Raw genomic sequence first — 21,166 nt, 5'->3', positions numbered from 1 at the left:
AAAAGTGAAGGTGATATGCATATTGGCTATAGCCTCATGTCGAAACCGATGCCGACAGCAGGGAGGTGCCAGAAACTTGAATGAGAATTTAAATTAACTAAATGTAGACTAAACGCCAGTCATGACTGACAAACATAATGAGACCATTTAACCATAAACGTATTTGTTTTAAACCTAGCCGTTTTATGTCATTTTATGAGGCATGTCTTACCTTGTTTCAAAGTAGCCTAGCTAAAATACGGCCATAGAAATGTTGAGGGAATTATTTTATAAACACTAGTGTTATGACGTTGAAACCAGCATTATTCACATTCTATTGGTTTTCAAATCAATGTTATTTTATTGTCCAGCAGCCAAAGGCATAATCCTAGTCATATTAGTAACCCTGCTAGTTGATGATAATCCTAGTCATATTAGCAACCCTGCTAGTTGATGATAATCCTAGTCATATTAGTAAACCATGATAGTTGATGATAATCCTAGTCATATTGGTAACCCTGCTAGTTGATGATAATCCTAGTCATATTAGTAACCCTGCTAGTTGATGATAATCCTAGTCATATTAGTAAACCCTGCTAGTTGATGATAATCCTGGTCATATTAGTAACCATGATAGTTGATGATAATCCTAGTCATATTAGTAACCCTGCTAGTTGATGATAATCCTAGTCATATCAGTAACCCTGCTAGTTGATGATAATCCTAGTCATATTAGTAACCCTGCTAGTTGATGATAATCCTAGTCATATTAGTAACCCATGCTAGTTGATGATAATCCTAGTCATATTAGTAACCCATGCTAGTTGATGATAATCCTAGTCATATTAGCAACCCTGCTAGTTGATGATAATCCTAGTCATTTTAGCAACCCTGCTAGTTGATGATAATCCTAGTCATATTAGTAACCCATGCTAGTTGATGATAATCCTAGTCATATTAGTAACCCTGCAAGTTGATGATAATCCTAGTCATATTAGCAACCCTCCTAGTTGATGATAATCCTAGTCATATTAGTAACCCTGCTAGTTGATGATAATCCTAGTCATATTAGTAACACATGTTAGTTGATGATAATCCTAGTCATATTAGTAACCCTGCTAGTTGATGATAATCCTAGTCATATTAGTAACCCATGTTAGTTGATGATAATCCTAATCATATTAGTAACCCAGGTTAGTTGACGATAATCCTAGTCATATTAGTAACCCTGCTAGTTGATGATAATCCTAGTCATATTAGTAACCCTGCTAGTTGATGAAAATCCTAGTCATATTAGAAACCCTGCTAGTTGATGATAATCCTAGTCATATTAGTAACCCTGCTAGTTGATGATAATCCTAATCATATTAGTAACCCTGCTAGTTGATGATAATCCTAGTTATATTAGTAACACATGTTAGTTGATGATAATCCTAGTTATATTAGTAACCCTGCTAGTTGATGATAATCCTAGTCATGTTAGTATCCCATGTTAGTTGATGATAATCCTAGTCATATTAGCAACCCTGCTAGTTGATAATAATCCTAGTCATATTAGCAACCCTGCTAGTTGATGATAATCCTAGTTATATTAGCAACCCTGCTAGTTGATGATAATCCTAGTCATATTAGTAACCCATGTTAGTTGATGATAATCCTAGTCATATCAGTAACACGTTAGTTGATGATAATCCTAGTCATATCAGTAACACATGCTAGTTGATGATATTCCTAGTCATATTAGCAACCCATGCTAGTTGATGATAATCCTAGTCATACTAGCAACCATGCTAGGTGATGATAATCCTAGTCATATTAGCAACCCTGCTAGTTGATGATAATCCTAGTCATATTAGTAACCTTGTTAGATGATGATAATCCTAGTAATATTAGTAAACCATGCTAGTTGATGATAATCCTAGTCATATTAGTAACCCTGTTAGTTGATGATAATCCTAGTCATATTAGTAACCCTGCTAGTTGATGATAATCCTAGTCATATTAGTAACTCTGCTAGTTGATGATAATCCTAGTCATATTAGTAACCCTGTTGGTTGATGATAATCCTAATCATTAGTAAACCATGCTAGTTGATGATAATCCTAGTCATATTAGTAGCCCTGTTAGTTGATGATAATCCTAGTCATATTAGTAACCCTGCTAGTTGATGATAATCCTAATCATTAGTAAACCATGCTAGTTGATAATAATCCAAGTCATATTAGTAACCCTGCTAGTTGATGATAATCCTAGTCATATTAGTAACCCATGTTAGTTGATGATATTCCTAGTCATATTAGTAACCCTGTTAGTTGATGATAATCCTAGTCATATTAGCAACCCATGTTAGTTGATGTATCTTTCTTAATTTCTGTGACATGAAACCGCTCCAGCATACTCTGCGCTTTGAGAATGGTGTTTTCCGCTAACTGCATTTTGGAACATTTAAGCATATTCTACAGACATGTGCACATTCTTAAGCTTATAATTGTTGTATGAATTAATATATTTTTTCGCCATAATTACACCAACAATCACAAATGACGGATGAGCTTGCTTTGCAATGTTTATAATACAATAAATGTATTTTTGTGACCCAAGTCTTTTAACCAGTGTATGTTAAAATAAATTATTTACATACAATAGTAAAAAGTAGAGGTCGACCGATTATGATTTTTCAACGCCGATGCCGATACCGATTATTGGGGGCCAAAAAAGCCGGTACCGATTAATCGGGCAATTTTTTATTTATTTATTTGTAACAATGACAATTACAAAAATACTGAACACTTATTTTAACTTAATATAATACATCAATAAAATAAATTTTGCCTCAAATAAATAATGAAACATGTTCAATTTGGTTTAAATAATGCAAAAACAAAGTGTTGGAGAAGAAAGTAAAAGTGCAATATGTGCCATGTAAGAAAGCTAAATTTTAAGTTCCTTGCTCAGAACATGAGAACATATGCAAGCTGGTGGTTCCTTTTAACATGAGTCTTCAATATTCCCAGGTAAGAAGTTTTAGGTTGTAGTTATTATAGGAATTATAGGACTATTTCTCTCTATACGATTTGTATTTCATATACCTTTGACTATAGGCACTTTAGTATTGCCAGTGTAACAGTATAGCTTCCATCCCTCTCCTCGCTCCTACCTGGGTTCGAACCAGGAACACAACGACAACAGCCAAACTCGAAGCAGCGTTATCAAATCATAGACTTAATTATAATATAATAAACATACAGAAATACGAGCCTTAGGTCATTAATATGGTTGAATCCGGAAACCTTCATCTTGAAAAAAAAAATGTTTATTCTTTCAGTGAAATACGGAAGCGTTCCGTATTTTATCTAAATATTCCTGTTACATTGCACAACCTTCAATGTTAGGTCATAATTAGGTAAAATTCTGGCAAATTAGTTTGCAACGAGTTAGGCGGCCCAAACTGTTGCATATACCCTGACTCTGCGTGCAATGAACGCAAGAGAAGTGACACAATTTCACCTGGTTAATATTGCCTGCTAACCTGGATTTCTTTTAGCTAAATATGCATGTTTAAAAATATATACTACTGTGTATTGATTTTAAGAAAGGCATTGATGTTTATGGTTAGGTCAGTCGTGCAACGATTGTGCTTTTTTCGCAAATGCGCTTTTGTTAAATCATCCCGTTTGGCGAAGTTGGCTGTCTTCATTAGGAAGAAATAGTCTTCACACAGTTCGCAACGAGCCAGGCAGCCCAAACTGCTGCATATACCCTGACTCTGTTGCAAGAGGTGACACATTTTCCCTAGTTAAAAGAAATTCCTGTTAGCAGGCAATATTAACTAAATATGCAGGTTTAAAAATATATAGTTGTGTATTGATTTTAAGAAAGACATTGATGTTTATGGTTAGGTACACATTGGAGCAATGACAGTCCTTTTTTGCGAATGCGCACCGCATCGATTATATGCAACGCAGGACAGGCTAGATAAACTAGTAATATCATCAACCATGTGTAATTAACTAGTGATTATGATTGATTGTTTTTTATAAGTTAAGTTTAATGCAAGCTAGCAACTTACCTTGGCTTCTTACTGCATTCGTGTAACAGGCAGGCTCCTCGTGGAGTGCAATGTAAAGCAGGTGGTTAGAGCGTTGGACTAGTTAACCGTAAGGTTGCAAGATTGAATCCCCGAGCTGACAAGGTAAAAATATGTTGTTCTGCCCCTGAACAAGGCAGTTAACCCACCGTTCCTAGGCCGTCATTGAAAATAAGAATGTGTTCTTAACTGACTTACCTAGTTAAATAAAGGTGTAAAAAAAAATATATATATATATATAAATAAATAAAATAAAAATTGGCAAATCGGTGTCCAAAAATACTGATTACCGATTGTTATAAAAACTTGAAATCGGCCCTAATTAAATCGGCCATTCCGATTAATCGGTCGACCTCTAGTAAAAAGTAAAACAGATAAACAGTTCTACAACTGAACATCAAGAATCAGTGCCTGCCCTGCCACAAAATGCTGAGTGATACGACTTGTTTATTATTATTAGTTCAGGGATTTAATGCAAAAATATTTGACAAGGAGTACATACTGTTAGTTGATATTCATGAGCACACAAATAAATTCAGGGATACAATAAATTGTAAAAGTATAAAATCGTGTGTATAAATGTTTTTTGGAGTGTTCCATGCTCAATGAATCACAACGTACCCCCAAATATTTGAGTCATTAGATGAGACAAAAATGTTCAGCTGCCCCTTTAAGGTGCGGGCCATTACCGTGATAAAGGCACTCAGTAGCTGTGTTCAAATACCCATACTAACATACTGTATTCTACATACTTAATGAGTATATACTACATACTATATACTATTAGTTCATTTTAGTATACTGGAAATTAACAGTATCCTTCAGTTGAGCGTACTAGCTCTTCACCTGTCTACCGGAAGTTGATGCTGTTGCTATGCAACCTCTTGCTAGCGTAACAAATTACTAGTTAGACATTTTACGACTTTGGGTGTGTTCTTAAATTCAATCTGGAGTGCCAGAGTGCACTCGTAAATTCAGAGCGTTGTCAGATGGTCCGTTTGTAAATTCAGAGCGTTTAGTTCTCGGAGCGCACACTGGACGCTCGGGCAGAGGAGTAGGGTTGATTTGAGCGTTCTGACCTTACAACGTCAGTCAAGCACCCAAGCTAACGTCGGCTAGCTTGCTAGACACAAATGAGATCACTCTGACCATTTTACTCGCCCTAACAGAGCTGGTTAGGCTGCTTTCATGTTATCTAGAGCGTTGGTGACTAACTGTGCTGCTGGCAACAATTTAACTACGCTTTTTGCAGACGTTTACTGACACCGGCCATATACAATGGGTGTTGAGCGCTCGTAAATTCATTATTCTGCGCTCTGGTTCACTCAGACGAGAGTGCTCTGAAATCGGAGTAGATAGCCAGAGCGAATTTACGAAAGCACCCATTGAGAACGCACAATGACTATACCGTTTAGCTAAACTAAGAATGGCGGGAATAATCAACTCAATAAACGTTGGGTCGTTCGTTAGATAGCCTATAGTTAATATACTGGCAAGTTTGATATATAAGTAGCCAACTAACGTTAGGTAGCTAGCTAACATACCGGTACATACTGCTGTAATGATGTGGTTTGTAAGGACAGCGTAGTTAACAAATAGTCAGCCAACATAACGTGTAAGGTAACTCATTTGAAAAGTCATTACTTTATTACATTGCTCAACATTTGTCATAATTAGTTAAAGCAATAAATCTGTATCCGCTCTTGTACTTTGGCTGCATATTTTCCGCCATTTTCGTCAAATCTGAAAACGATGTGAAGCCATGCCCATTTCCTGAAGAGCTGCATATGGGCCCTAAAGTACGGAAATAGTGTCCTCTGCATGTATACTTCATACTTTGGCGAACTTTTGGCATACTAACTATATCCATACTATGACCAATAAGCATACTATATACTCAATTCACGTCACAAATTGCACGGTTAGTGCGGTTAGTATGAGTATTCGAACACAGCTAGTGTAAATCTGTTTATCTGTGTATAATGTGAAGCACAAATAAGCATCTAATGACGCACTTAGCTGTTTTACGAGTTGTCAGAGGCAGGTGTTAGATTACGTGCGTTTTCAAGTGCATCATTAATAACAATGGTTTTGGGAAACAGTTCTGAGATTTAACAATGCTCCTATGAAGGTTCTAACAATGAACTTAGCCATAAGACGCTTTTGGGAAATCTGGACCTGGCCATTAAAAAGTTTTCCTGAATATTTTACCGTGGTGACACGGCCATTGACATTTGAGCGATCTCTATGTCAGCTCTGTGTAACTCACCTTGACCCCTGAGGACAGGAAGCTGCCTGTGTGAACCTTGGGGGCCGGAGAGCGAGTCCCCTGGGCCGCAACCGACTGCTTGGCTGTGGGACTTCCTGTAAGACAGAGACCATCAATCAATTATCAAAATATATTTTGGTCACTGCCTGAGACTGGGTCCTGGTAATGGCATCTGTCTGGTTCACAAGGGTATTGAATTCAAAAGCTTTAGGTGGGTTACAGCACTAAAACTAAGCTATTGAGAGAAAAAGAGAAACTAAGGAAAACTAAGTGAATTAGCTCAAACTCCAACATCAGCTTGAAATAACATGGAACACTTTAAACCCCTCCGCCCGCCCTGGATCAGTTGAAACTAAGCGTTGGTGGATGTATGGGAAATGGGAGAGGCTGTGTGGGAGACCAGAGCACATGACTGGAATGTGAATTAGAGCTACAAAGCGCTGAAGTACAGCAGTGGGAGAATGTGATTTCACTGTGCTCCACTTGAGACTGACACTGATACATTGAACGGCCAAATGCCAACACACACATTCTGTAATTGAATTTACAATGAAGCGTAGCCTAGTCAGTACACACCAGGGATGGGCAACTGGCGGCCCTGTGCACAAAATAATGTAGGCCCCGGATCAAATTACAAAAACAAAAATATATACAATGCGTTCGGAAAGAATTACTTTTTACACATTTTGTTATGTTACAGCCTCATTCTAAAATTGATTAAATATATTTTTTTCCTCATCAACCTACACACAATACCACATAAAGACAAAGCGAAAACAGGTTTTTAGATTTCTTTGATAATTAAAAAACAATAAAAAAAACAGGAAAAACATATTTACATAAGTATTCAGACCATTTTGAGACTCGAAATTGAGCTCAGGTGCATCCTGTTTCCACTTATCATCCTTGAGATGGTTCTACAACTTGATTGGAGTCCACCTGTGGTAAATTCAATTGATTGGACATGATTTGGAAAGGTATACACCCGACTATATAAGGTCCCACAGAGTCAGAGCAAAAACCAAGCCATGAGGTTGAAGGAATTGTCCTTGGACCTCCGAGCCAGGATTGTGTCGAGGCACAGATCTGGGGAAGGGTACCTAAAAAATTCTGCAGCATTGAAAGTCCCCAAGAACACAGTGGCCTCTATCATTCTTAAATGGAAGGAGTTTGGAACCACAAAGACTCTTTCTAGAGCTTGCCGCCCAGCCAAACTGAACAATCGGGGGAGAAGGGCCTTGGTCAGGGAGATGACCAAGAACCCGATGGTCACTCTGACAGAGCTCCAGAGTTCCTTTGTGGAGATGGGAGAACCTTCCAGAAGGACAAATATTTCTGCAGAACTCCACCAATCAGGCCTTTATGGTAGAGTGGCCAGAGGGAAGCAACTCATCAGTAAAAGGCACGACAGCCTGCTTGGAGTTTGCCAAGAGGTCTAAAGGACTCTGACCAAGAAAGAAGATTCTCTGGTATGATAAAGCCAAGGTGAGCCACCCTTTGCCTTGATGACAGCGTTGCACACTCTTGGCATTCTCTCAACCAGCTTCATGAGATAGTTACCTGGAATGCATTTCAGTAAACAGGTTTGCCTTGTTAAAAGTTAATTTGTGGAATTTCTTTCCTTAATGCGTTTGAGCCAATAAGTTGTGTTGTGACAAGGTAGGGGTGGTATACAGAAGATAGCCTTATTTGGTAAAAGACCACGTCCATATTATGGCAAGAACAGCTCAAATAGGCAAGGAGAAATGACAGTCCATCATTACTTTAACACATGAAGGTCAGTCAATGGGGAAAATTACAAGAACTTTGAAAGTTTCTTCAAGTGCAGTCGCAAAAACCGCTATGATGAAACTGGCTCTCATGAGGACCGCCACAGGAAAGGAAGACCCAGAGTTACCTCTGGTGCAGACGATAAGTTCATTAGAGTTACCAGCCTCAGAAATTGCAGCCCAAATAAATGCTTCAGAGTTCAAGTAACAGACACATCTCAACCTCAACTGTTCAGAGGAGACTGTGAATCATAGTCAAATCGCTGCTAAGAAACTACTACTAAAGGACACCAATAATAAGAAGAGATTTGCTTGGGCCAAGAAACAAGAGCAATGGACATTAGACCGGTGGAAATCTGTTCTTCGGTCTGATGAGTCCAAATTTAAGATTTTTGGATCCAACTGCTGTCCTTGTGAGACACAGAGTAGGTGAATGGATGATCTCCGCATATGTCGTTCCCACCGTGAAGCATGGAGAAAGAGGTGTGATGGTGTAGGGGTTCTTTGCTGGTGACACTGTCTGTGATTTATTTAGAATTCAAGGCACACTTAACCAGCATGGCTACCACATCATTCTGCAGCGATACACCATCCATTAGATGACCTGGCCCCCACAATCTCCCAACCTCAAACCAATTGAGATGGTTTGGGATGAGATGGACCGCAGAGTGAAGGACAATCAGTCAACAAGTGCTCAGCATAAGTGAGAACTCCTTCAAGACTCTTGGAAAAGCATTCCTCATAAAGCTGGTTGAGAGAATGCCAAAAGTGTGCAAAGCTGTCATCAAGGCAAAGGGTGGCTACTTTGAAGATTCTTAAATGAACTCAGCAAAAAAAGAAACGTCCTCTCACTGTCAACTGCGTTTATTTTCAGCAAACTTAACATGTGTAAATATTTGTATGAACATAAGATTCAACAACTGAGACATAAACTGAACAAGTTTCACAGACATGTGACTAACAGAAATGGAATATGTGTCCCTGAACAAAGGGGGGGTCAAAATCAAAAGTAACAGTCGGTATCTGGTGTGGCCATCAGCTGCATTAAGTACTGCAGTGCATCTCCTCCTCATGGACCAGATTTGCCAGTTCTTGCTGTGAGATGTTATCCCGCTCTTCCACCAAGGCACCTGCAACTTCCCGGATATTTCTAGGGGAAACGGCCTTAGCCCTCACCCTCCGATCCAACAGGTCCCAGACGTGCTTAATGGGATTGAGATCTGGGCTCTTCGCTGGCCATGGCAGAACACTGACATTCCTGTCTTGCAGGAAATCACGCACAGAACGAGCAGTATGGCTGGTGGCATTGTCATGCTGGAGGGTCATGTCAGGATGAGACTGTAGGAAGGGTAACACATGAGGGAGGAGGATGTCTTCTCTGTAACGCACAGCGTTGAGATTGCCTGCAATGACAACAAGCTCAGTCCGATGATGCTGTGACACACCGCCCCAGACCATGACGGACCCTCCACCCCCAAATCGATCCCGCTCCAGAGTACAGGCCTCGGTGTAACGCTCATTCCTTGGACGATAAATGCGAATCTGACCATCACCCCTGGTGAGACAAAACCGCGACTCGTCAGTGAAGAGCACTTTTTGCCAGTCCTGTCTGGTCCAGCGATGGTGGGTTTGAGCCCATAGGCGACATTGTTGCCGGTGATGTCTGGTGAGGACCTGCCTTACAACAGGCCTACAAGCCCTCAGTCCAGCCTCTCTCAGCCTATTGCAGACAGTCTGAGCACTGATGGAGGGATTGCGTGTTCCTGGTGTAACTCGGGCAGTTGTTGTTGCCATCCTGTGATGTGATGTTCGGCTGTACCGATCCTGTGCAGGTGTTGTTACACATAGTCTGCCACTGCGAGGACGATCAGCTGTCCGTCCTGTCTCCCTGTCTTAGGCGTCTCAGTACGGACATTGCAATTTATTGCCCTGGCTCTGGCCACATCTGCAGTCCTCATGCATCATGCCTAAGGCACGTTCACACAGATGAGCAGGGACCCTGGGCATCTTTCTTTTGGAGTCAGCAAAAAGGCCTCTTTAGTGTCTTAAGTTTTCATAACTGTGACCTTAATTGCCTACCGTCTGTAAGCTGTTAGTGTCTTAACGACCGTTCCACAGGTGCATGTTCATTAATTGTTTATGGTTCATTGAACCAAGCATGGGAAACAGTGTTTAAACCCTTTACAATGAAGATCTGTGAAGTTATTTGGATTTTTACGAATTATCTTGAAAGACAGGGTCCTAAAAAAGGGACGTTTCTTTTTTGCTGAGTTTATAAAATATATTTTGATTTGTTTAACACTTTTTTTGGTTACTACATGATTCCATGTGTGTTATTTCATAGTTTTGATGTCTTCACTATTATTCTAAAATGTAGAAAATCGTAAAAATAAAGAAAAACCTTTGAATGAGTAAGTGTGTTCAAACATTTGACTGGTACTGTGTATATATATACATTTTTTGGGGAAATCAGTCAGGGTCTCAATTTACTGTAGAATACACAAGGTGCAATTTCGAATGTTGGTTGTGCATCAGCAGTTTTGCTCTTGTTATGTCAGTCACTCAAACAGCCCATGTCAGTTAACTTTTCTTTAGATTGGTAAGTTAGTCTAAACAGACCGGGGGTCACCCATTGATTTTGTTAGTCACTCTTACTCAGACACCATATTAAAAACTGCAAACATTTCTCTCCACCTATGGCAAAATGTGTAGAATTGCAGAACATTTGCTGTAAAACTGCACATTTTTACTTTTTAATTACTGTTTATATTTTTAGTTATCCCTCTCAAGTTTTTTTCATTCAACTTTTTTACTCCGGACGCTTTATCGGGACATGGTTCGTCAGGACCTCCAACAGCCGAAGCTAAGTAGTAACATTAACATGCCTTCCAATTGCAGTCGCTGTACTCATAATATACAGGAGAACGATCGCCTTACGGTGAGAATAGCTGTGCTGCAAGCCCTGCTTCAGACGCAATCGTTAGGCAAGGGTAATTTCAGTGTAGGAAAGGATGAAACAGCGTCTGTGCCACCAGTAAGTACAGATAGTAGTATAAACCCCCTCGCACGGTCCCCGCAGCCGGACACCTTTCTCATGGCTTCTGGAAGGAAACGCTGTAGGAATGCTCAACCGGTGTCGCTTATTCAGCCGACAGAAACTTTCAACCGGTTCTCCCCATTAAGCAGCGGGTCGGAGTCAAAGGCCGAGCCTTCTCTGGTCTCTACTCCTCCCGTTACGGGGTCTGAGACGCCGAAGCCTCCCACCATTAGCTCTGACAAATTGAAAACCCTAGTCATTGGCGACTCCATTGCCCGCAGTATTAGACTTAAAACGAATCATCCAGTGATCGTACACTGTTTACCAGGGGGCAGGGCTACCGACGTTAAGGCTAATCTGAAGATGGTGCTGGCTAAAGCTAAAACTGGCGAGTGTAGAGAGTATAGAGATATTGTTATCCACATCGGCACCAACGATGTTAGGATGAAACAGTCAAAGGTCACCATGCGCAACATAGCTTCAGCGTGTAAATCAGCTAGAAAGATGTGTCGGCATCGAGTAATTGTCTCAGGCCCCCAGCCAGTTAGGGGGAGTGATGATCTCTACAGCAGAGTCTCACAACTCAATGGCTGGTTGAAAACTATTTTCTGCCCATCCCAAAAGATAGAATTTGTAGATAATTGGCCCTCTTTCTGGGACTCACCCACAAACAGGACCAAGCCTGGCCTGTTGAGGAGTGACGGACTCCATCCTAGCTGAAGGGGTGCTCTCATCTTATCTACGAACATAGACAGGGCTCTAACTCCCCTAGCTCCACAATGAAATAGGTTGCAGGCCAGGCAGCAGGCTGTTAGCCAGCCTGCCAGCTTAGTGGAGTCTGCCACTAGCACAGTCAGTGTAGTCAGCTCAGCTATCCCCATTGAGACCGTGTCTGTGCCTCGACCTAGGTTGGGCAAAACTAAACATGGCGGTGTTCACCTAAACAATCTCACTAGAATAAAGACCTCCTCCATTCCTGTCATTATTGAAAGAGATCGTGATACCTCACATCTCAAAATAGGGCTACTTAATGTTAGATCCCTCACTTCCAAGGCAGTTATAGTCAATGAACTAATCACTGATCATAATCTTGATGTGATTGGCCTGACTGAAACATGGCTTAAGCCTGATGAATTTACTGTGTTAAATGAGGCCTCACCTCCTGGTTACACTAGTGATCATATCCCCTGCACATCCCGCAAAGGCGGAGGTGTTGCTAACATTTACGATAGCAAATTTCAATTTATAAAAAAACCCCGACGTTTTCGTCTTTTGAGCTTCTAGTCATGAAATCTATGCAGCCTACTCAATCACTTTTTATAGCTACTGTTTACAGGCCTCCTGGGCCATATACAGCATTCCTCACGGAGTTCCCTGAATTCCTATCGGACCTTGTAGTCATAGCAGATAATATTCTAATTTTTGGTGACTTTAATATTCACATGGAAAAGTCCACAGACCCACTCCAAAAGGCTTTCGGAGCCATCATCGAATCAGTGGGTTTTGTCCAACATGTCTCAGGACCTACTCACTGCCACAGTCATACTCTGGACCTAGTTTTGTCCCATGGAATAAATGTTGTGGATCTTAATGTTTTTCCTCATAATCCTGGACTATCAGACCACCATTTTATTACATTTGCAATCGCAACAAATAATCTGCTCAGACCCCAACCAAGGAGCATCAAAAGTTGTGCTATAAATTCTCAGACAACCCAAAGATTCCTTGATGCCCTTCCAGACTCCCTCTGCCTACCCAAGGACTTCAGAGGACAAAAATCAGTTAACCACCTAACTGAGGAACTCAATTTAACCTTGCACAATAGCCTAGATGCAGTTGCACCCCTAAAAACATTTGTCATAAGAAACTAGCTCCCTGGTATACAGAAAATACACGAGCTCTGAAGCAAGCTTCCAGAAAATTGGAACGGAAATTGCGCCACACCAAACTGGAAGCATTCCGACTAGCTTGGTAAGACAGTACCGTGCAGTATCGAAGAGCTCTCACTGCTGCTCGATCATCCTATTTTTCCAACTTAATTGAGGAAAATAAGAACAATCCGAAATGTCTTTTTGATACTGTCGCAAAGCTAACTAAAAAGCAGCATTCCCCAAGAGAGGATGGCTTTCACTTCAGCAGTAATAAATTCATGATCTTCTTTGAGGAAAAGATCATGATCATTAGAAAGCAAATTAGGGACTCCTCTTTAAATCTGCATATTCCTCCAAAGCTCAGTTGTCCTGAGTCTGCACAACTCTGCCAGGACCTAGGATCAAGGGAGACACTCAAGTGTTTTAGTACTATATCTCTTGACACAATGATGAAAATAATCATGGCCTCTAAACCTTCAAGCTGCATACTGGACCCTATTCCAACTAAACTACTGAAAGAGCTGCTTCCTGTGCTTGGCCCTCCTTTGTTGAACATAATAAACGGCTCTCTATCCACCGGATGTGTACCAAACTCATTAAAAGTGGCAGTAATAAAGCCTCTTTTGAAAAAGCCAAACCTTGACCCAGAAAACATAAAGAACTATCGGACTATATCGAATCTCCCATTCCTCTCAAAAATTTTAGAAGAAGCTGTTGCGCAGCAACTCACTGCCTTCCTGAAGACAAACAATGTCCTTAGTGCTGCTTTTGATACCATCGATCACCACATTCTTTTGGAGAGATTGGAAACCCAAATTGGTCTACATGGACAAGTTCTGGCCTAGTTTAGATCTTATCTGTCGGAAAGATATCAGTTTGTCTCTGTGAATGGTTTGTCCTCTGACAAATCAACTGTACATTTCGGTGTTCCACAAGGTTCCGTTTTAGGACCACTATTGTTTTCACTCTATATTTTATCTCTTGGGGATGTCATTCGAAAACATAATGTTAACTTTCACTGCTATGCGGATGGCACACAGCTGTACATTTCAATGAAACATGGTGAAGCCCCAAAATTGTCCTCGCTGGAAGCCTGTGTTTCAGACATAAGGAAGTGGATGGCTGCAAACGTTCTACTTTTAAACTCGGACAAAACAGAGATGCTTGTTCTAGGTCCCAAGAAACAAAGAGATCTTCTGTTGAATCTGACAATTAATCTTGATGGTTGTACAGTCATCTCAGATAAAACTGAAGGACCTCGGCGTTACTCTAGACCCTGATCTCTCTTTTGACGAACATATCAAGACTGTTTCAAGGACAGCTTTTTTCCATTTACGTAACATTGCAAAAATCAGACATTTCCTGTCCAAAAATGATGCAGAAAAATTAATCCATGCTTTTGTTACTTCTAGGATAGACTACTGCAATGCTCTACTTTCCGGCTACCTGGATAAAGCACTAAATAAACTTCAGTTAATGCTAAATACGGCTGCTAGAAACCTGACTAGAACCAAAAAATGTGATCATATTACTCCAGTGCTAGCCTCCCTACACTGGCTTCCTGTTAAGGCAAGGGCTGATTTCAAGGTTTTACTGCTAACCTACAAAGCATTACATGGGCTTGCGCCTACCTATCTTTCCGATTTGGTCCTGCCGTACATACCTACACGTACGCTATGGTCACAAGACACAGGCCTCCTAATTGTCCCTAGAATTTCTAAGCAAACAGCTGGAGGCAGGGCTTTCTCCTACAGAGCTCCATTTTTATGGAATGGTCTGCCTACCCATGTGAGAGACGCAGACTGGGTCTCAACCTTTAAGTCTTTATTGAAGATTCATCTCTTCAGTAGGTCCTATGATTGAGTGTAGTCTGGCCCAGGAGTGTGAAGGTGAACGGAAAGGCACCGGAGCAACGAACCGCCCTTGCTGTCTCTGCCTGGCCGGTTCCCCTCTCTCCACTGGGATTCTCTGCCTCTAACCCTATTACAGGGGCTGAGTCACTGGCTTACTGGTGCTCTTCCATGACGTCCCTAGGAGGGATGTGTCACTTGAGTGGGTTGAGTCACTGACGTGGTCTTCCTGTCTGGGTTGGCGCCCCCCTTGGGTTGTGCCGTGGCGGAGATCTTTGTGGGCTATACTCGGCCTTGTCTCAGGATGGTAAGTTGGTGGTTGAAGATATCCCTCTAGTGGTGTGGGGACTGTGCTTTGGCAAGTGGGTGGGGTTATATCCTGCCTGTTTGGCCCTGTCTGGGGGTATCATCGGATGGAGCCATAGTGTTTCCTGACCCCTCCTGTCTCAGCCTCCAGTATTTATGCTGCAGTAGTTTGTGTCGGGGGCTAGGGTCAGTATGTTATATCTGGAGTATTTCTCCTGTCTTATCCGGTGTCCTGTGCAAATTTAAGTATGCTCTCTCTAATTCTCTCTTTCGGAGGACCTGAGCCCTAGGACCATGCCTCAGGACTACCTGGCATGATGATTCTTTGTTGTCCCCAGTCCACCTGGCTGTGCTGCTGCTCCAGTTTCAACTGTTCTGCCTGAGGCTATGGAACCCTGACCTGTTCACTGTGATTACTATTATTTGACAATGCTGGTCATATTTGAACATCTTGGCCATGTTCTGTTATAATCTCCACCCGGCACAGCCAGAAGAGGACTCATAGCCTGGTTCCTCTCTAGGTTTCTTCCTAGGTTTTGGCCTTTCTAGGGAGTTTTTCCTAGCCACCGTGCTTCTACACCTGCATTGCTTGCTGTTTGGGGTTTTAGGCTCGGTTTCTGTACAGCACGTTGATATATCAGCTGATGTAAGAAGGGCTATATAAATACATTTGATTTGAGACAACTGAAAGGGTTTAGGAACGTTAGAGAATATAGTCAACTGTGGAGGTTTATCAGTATCAGAGGAGAGAAGTAAGAGTGCACTAGATTCAGCCTTGGGATGTTTGCAATGGTGGTGTGTGGGAGGGGAACGTTGGCCCTACAGTGGCCGAGGAGAGCCTACAACACCATTATCATGTGCTGTGTGGGAGGCACAGTCTACAGTACATCCTCACATTGTGCTGCAGGAGATAATCCAAAAACCTAACCCAAATCATAACTTTAACCATTAGGGAAGATCAGTGAGATCAGTGTCTAGAATCTAGGGGCAAGAGTGGAGCTGTGGAGTGGAGCAGTAGCGTACCCGTGGAGTTCGCTGCCATGCCGATGACCTGGCCGGGCTTGTCAACAATGATGTAAGGGTTGTTGAGTACGGAGGAGCCCTGTTTGGTGTGTACTGGGGTGGAGGTGTGGGTACGGGGGAGGGGCGAGTGGCTGGGTGTGGAGATGGGTGAACCTTTGGGATCAAAACAAAATCACAAACAACATGCTCATTATAAAGATATTATCATTTTAAAACATGCATTTTTCTAAAGCTCTGTATCTTAAAAAAAAAGCCCATGAACAAAAATCGATCTAAAGATTTCCTTAAGGCGCTTGTGCCTCACATTTGAAATTAAAAACCTTTTCAATCTTAAAAGACTGTTTTTAAACTGAGATTGGCCTATAGTTTCTTAATTTTGGGGGAATAACGAAACAAATCAAACAAATGTCTCCACTGACACTAAGAGTGGGTCTGACTGACTATGAAAACAAAAATCTAAATAACACCATTGAATTATTAATCAACTCACAACCCCTTCCCTCCCCCCACTCCAATACGGCCAGATCCCATTGGGAGATAGTTACCTGACACAATCTTACAGCTCATGGTGATTGGCTGAAAGGATTTCCCGGGGGACTCGGAGGGGCTGGGCACCTGTCCCTGAGGGACGATCTTACAGCTGGCCGTGATTGGCTGGAAGGCTGAGTTGCCATGGGAACCCAGTGTGATCTTCTCTGTGACTTTAGGACGGGATGGGGTGCGTTCCGAAGCCGAGGGGGGCGCGCTGTATACCCCAGACCTTCCAGTCTCTGCTTTGACGGGCAGACCTGGACAGAAGGGGAAGATAATAAAGAGAAAGAAAGGGAGAGAGAGGAGTGAGAAGGAGGATGATAACCATTAAAATCCACTCTAGGCATAATCTTCATTATAATTATCCTCATCCTGGCACAGAGAGAGAGAGAGAGAGAGAGAGAGAGAGAGAGGCAGAGAGAGATGATTTCTCAGTCCAGTATCATCAATAATTCACTATAGGCCTGCGGAGGAAAGGATTTAAAGAAACAAAAAAGAGAAATTAGAGAAAATCATGGCACACTTGGACAGGTCGTGATTCACTGAAAAGGAGAAATTGACATAATTCCAATGGAAACAGTTACAGCTACATGTTCTGCAGTTCAGTGTGTTTGGATCTTCTATGGTGTAGACCAGGGTTTCCCAAACACAGTCCTAGGGTCCCCCCTGGGTGCACGTTTTGGTTTTTGCCCTAGCACTACACAGCTGATTCAAATAACCAACTCATCATCATGCTCTGATTATTTGAATCAGCTGTGTAGTGCTAGGGCAAAAACCAAAACGTGCACCCGGGGGGGGGAACCTGGTGTAGACTAGAGTTAAAAGTCTCATTCACATCCCTAGCTGATAGAAAAGGTGAGTAAAAAGGAGACTTGAATGTATACAACCTCCCATGTATCTCACCTTTCTCTGCGATGGTGGGGTGGTTGTCCTGTGAGAGGGGGAGTGGAGAGCTGCAGCGGCCAGAGAGAGGGCCCGGGGTTTGGGGCAGGAAGGATGGGGACGAGGGGCTGGCTGCACGCTGGTGGTGGTGGGCATGGGAGGAGGAAGAGAGCACATAGTCGTCCCCTAGGGAGTTCCTGTGGAGCTCGACATCCACCACCTGAGAGGAAAGTAAGTTCAAGGGTCAAAGTTCACAGTGGTAAAAAAACAACCCGGTGTATTCAACACAACGAGTCAAGTTTGAGATCAGTGCTGGGGCTATGGTCCCATGAAATGTAAGACATGTGTCTCGCTAGTAGACTTGAAGTTTGAACACAGTAAATGAATAACAGACTTACTGTTTCTGCCCCCAGTGTCTGCAGGCCTGTGTAAGTTCTGTCGAGCTATAGGGAGAAAGGGAGAGACAGTAGGATTTATTATGCACTTTTATATAGAGAAAGAGAATGACTGAGTAACAAAAAACATTCAAAACTGTGTAAAAAAAGAAGAAAGAAACCATATCAGTGAATCTCACTTATGAAATCAAAAGGCCTGTGAGGAACCTTTAGAACATTCTCAAGTAGCTAGACTTATACAACTTTAAAGAACCACTACACTTAATTGGCATCCAAGAGTCCTCTTTTGAGGAAGACAGAGAGAGACACAGAGTGGAAGGCAGAGTGATGCAGAGAGACAGAAGTGCTCCTCTGTGAACGAAACATGCGTTTCCAGTGCAAATAAAGATGTAATGAATCTACAATCGGACCTTGAGGTGATGTATGATGTCTATGCGTTTGTTGCGGGGGTCTTTGAAGTGGATCTGGATGCGGACAGGGAACTCCCCCCAGCCACGACGTGTCAGGTGGAACGGAGGCTCACTAACAACAGACACAATTAGAGTCATGAAAACACACACACTTAGATCAGGGACAAACACATTTTGAATACTTTATGACACACACACACACACACACACACAGACACACCATGGTTGAGAATAAACATCATCCATGAAAACATCATAACTACCCCTTTAAGTATTAAATACAGACAGACAGAGAAGGTATCCCATCACCCCCTATACTCTTGACTCATTGTTCTTTGTAGACATTCTACCCCAAATTCAATGAGCGGGAGGCTTTCTCTCTCATCTCCTCTCTCTTTGAAGCCTGCGGTTCTCATCCTTGTGGCCCAGAGCCTGAGCTGACAGTGTGTCCGCTTGTGTTATTCCCACACTTGAAGACCTTGGATGTGTTAGAATCAGCAAAGAGCTTGAGCTACATCTCTGTGGGGTTCAGTAAGTTTGAATCCTCTGCTCAGTCAGTCAGGATGCATCTATCGGGGTTACTGAAAACCATTGTGTCTCGTCAGCTAAAAACAGCCAGAGGGCTGAGGATTTTTTTTAAAACACTGACTGATACTTTGATTCAGAATGGGGATGTAAAGCAGGATCAACCTGCATGCCGTGACAAGGGCTCTAAGTAATCCGGGGCCTGAACTATTCTGAGGTATTAGATATTAGTTTTCTGAGTGATTACACTGTTTGTAGGTAAAGGATGTGTCAGCACGGTTAGTCATGACTCATGTGTACTGTTGACTCCATTTCTGACTCATACTGCTCACACAAATCATAGGAACTAAAGTATATGTTTCAGATGCGTCAGGGGGCTCTGTGCAGAAGTTGCCCTTAGGCACAGGTTTAGGATCACCTTTCCCACCACAAATCCCAAAGGGCAAGCTGGTCTTAGAGCAGTGTCTATGGGCAACTTGACCTAACGCCTGTTGGCTGGCTGGAAGGTTTATCTGCATTTTCTCATGTCACATGGGGCACTATTACTCCAAGGCATTTCAGTTTGATTACTACATTGGGAGTGTTAAGACATTCCCAGCAGAACAGTTCGGAAGAGTTTGTGCATATACAGTATTATGAAGACATTTTGTGCCGTTTTTGTTTGTTTTGGACTTCGGCAAGGGTTTTTCGACTGTTCGGGCACAAATAAATGTCTTGAGGCAAGCCAAAGTCGGAAGCCGAAGTCCACGCCCCTTTGTCGGTGATTGGTCAACAGTAGGGATTCTTCAGTAAAGTCTTTGTTGTCATTAAACGAGAGACGAGTCGTTTTAAATACGAATAAAATGGTTAAATTATGAGCCTAGTTGGTTTAGCCAAAGATGAAGCCAACAACCTTGCCGCTAGCCATGATTGGCTGAGATAATGGTCTGCAATATAACACGCTTCTGTCTATTTGAGCTGGTCAGTATGTCTAGGTAATCCTGTCTAACGTGGCTATTGTTTTTAAATGTATCGTGTATTAAAACTTCATAAGCGTTGCTCTCCACTTTCTGGAGGACTGAGTTTTGAAATCAGTGTAATTCGATTATGATAGCTTAGGAGATGGAGAAAACACCAGTCTCCGGATTACATCTTCAAACGGACAACCATGGCATCCGTCAGGAGACGCGTCCAACCATGAATGACGTATACGGTTAAGATAGTATAGCTAGCTACAGTAAACGTTGGCAAAAAAAACGTAATTCAATTGTTGCCAGCAGTACAGTTACAGTCACCAACGCTCTGGATAACATGTAAACAGCCTAACCAGCTCTGCTAGGGCGAGTCATGTTCAGTGAGCTGTTCTCTCTCACTTAGATGTCTGGAAGTAGCTAGTAAGTTAGCTTGGGTGCTTGACTGCTGTAAGTACATTCGGATCAACCTTTAAAAAGATGGGTGGGGCTAAAGCTTAAGAGGGTGTGAATGATGTTGAATGGGTGTAGACAAAGAAGGGCTCTCTAATAGTAGTACCAACACATTCAAAGGCCCTTTTCACAAAAGTGAGTTTACAAGTTGATCAACTTTCAAAGAAAAATTACTTTCCCATTGTTCCTCAACTGCAGTGTATGATATACCATTTTGTAGCTCTGAGTCTCTACTTTTGTCCAATGTAAAAAACACTTTCAAATTTTGCTACATGAGACCAATTTGAGCCAGTCGGTCACATATTTTCTGGAGAACAAAGGAGAGTTTAACAACAACAAAAATAATCTGAATGCACAGAACGTCACTGTGGGCCATGCAATATTCATGTAAAAGTCACTCTGGGCCTAGCCCTGCATTAATGAGAGAAATTACACTTTCGGTCTCCTGCCAATGCTTTGAATCTTTGCACAAATGGTGCAGGTGTTCATTGGTGAGCCCGGTGCGATATTTGGTTTTAATAAAGTTAATTCACAGTTGTACAGTGGGGGTATTTTTAAAAAAAAAGTATTTGATCCCCTGCTGATTTTGTATGTTTGCCCACTTACAAAGAAATGATCAGCCTATAATTTCAATAGTAACGTTATTTGAACAGTGATAGACAGAATAACAACAAAATAATCCAGAAAAACGCATGTCAAAAATGTTGTGAAATTATTTGCATTTTAATGAGGGAAATAAGTATTTGACCCCTCTGCAAAACATGACTTAGTACTTGGTGGCAAAACCCTTGTTGGCAATCACAGAAGTCAGACGCTTCCTGTAGTTGGC

At 41.9% G+C, this 21,166-nt stretch overlaps 1 protein-coding gene across 3 annotated transcripts in view; it reads right to left on the bottom strand.

Moving 5' to 3' along the window:
• LOC115169341 (YEATS domain-containing protein 2) overlaps nt 1-21,166 on the bottom strand; it is a 71,822-nt gene that overhangs the window by 34,867 nt on the left and 15,789 nt on the right. For all 3 annotated transcript variants that reach the window (XM_029724865.1, XM_029724864.1, XM_029724867.1), the window contains exons 8-13: nt 18,410-18,521; nt 18,003-18,047; nt 17,626-17,824; nt 16,737-16,979; nt 16,192-16,344; nt 6,336-6,430 (exon numbers count right to left, since the gene is read on the bottom strand). In XM_029724865.1, the coding sequence (XP_029580725.1) occupies nt 6,336-6,430; nt 16,192-16,344; nt 16,737-16,979; nt 17,626-17,824; nt 18,003-18,047; nt 18,410-18,521 (847 nt within the window). The remainder of the gene's footprint in view (nt 1-6,335; nt 6,431-16,191; nt 16,345-16,736; nt 16,980-17,625; nt 17,825-18,002; nt 18,048-18,409; nt 18,522-21,166) is intronic.

This window comes from Salmo trutta, chromosome 31, assembly GCF_901001165.1.
Source record: "Salmo trutta chromosome 31, fSalTru1.1, whole genome shotgun sequence".
NCBI lineage: Eukaryota > Metazoa > Chordata > Actinopteri > Salmoniformes > Salmonidae > Salmo > Salmo trutta.
This window is presented reverse-complemented; position numbering and strand designations above follow the sequence as displayed.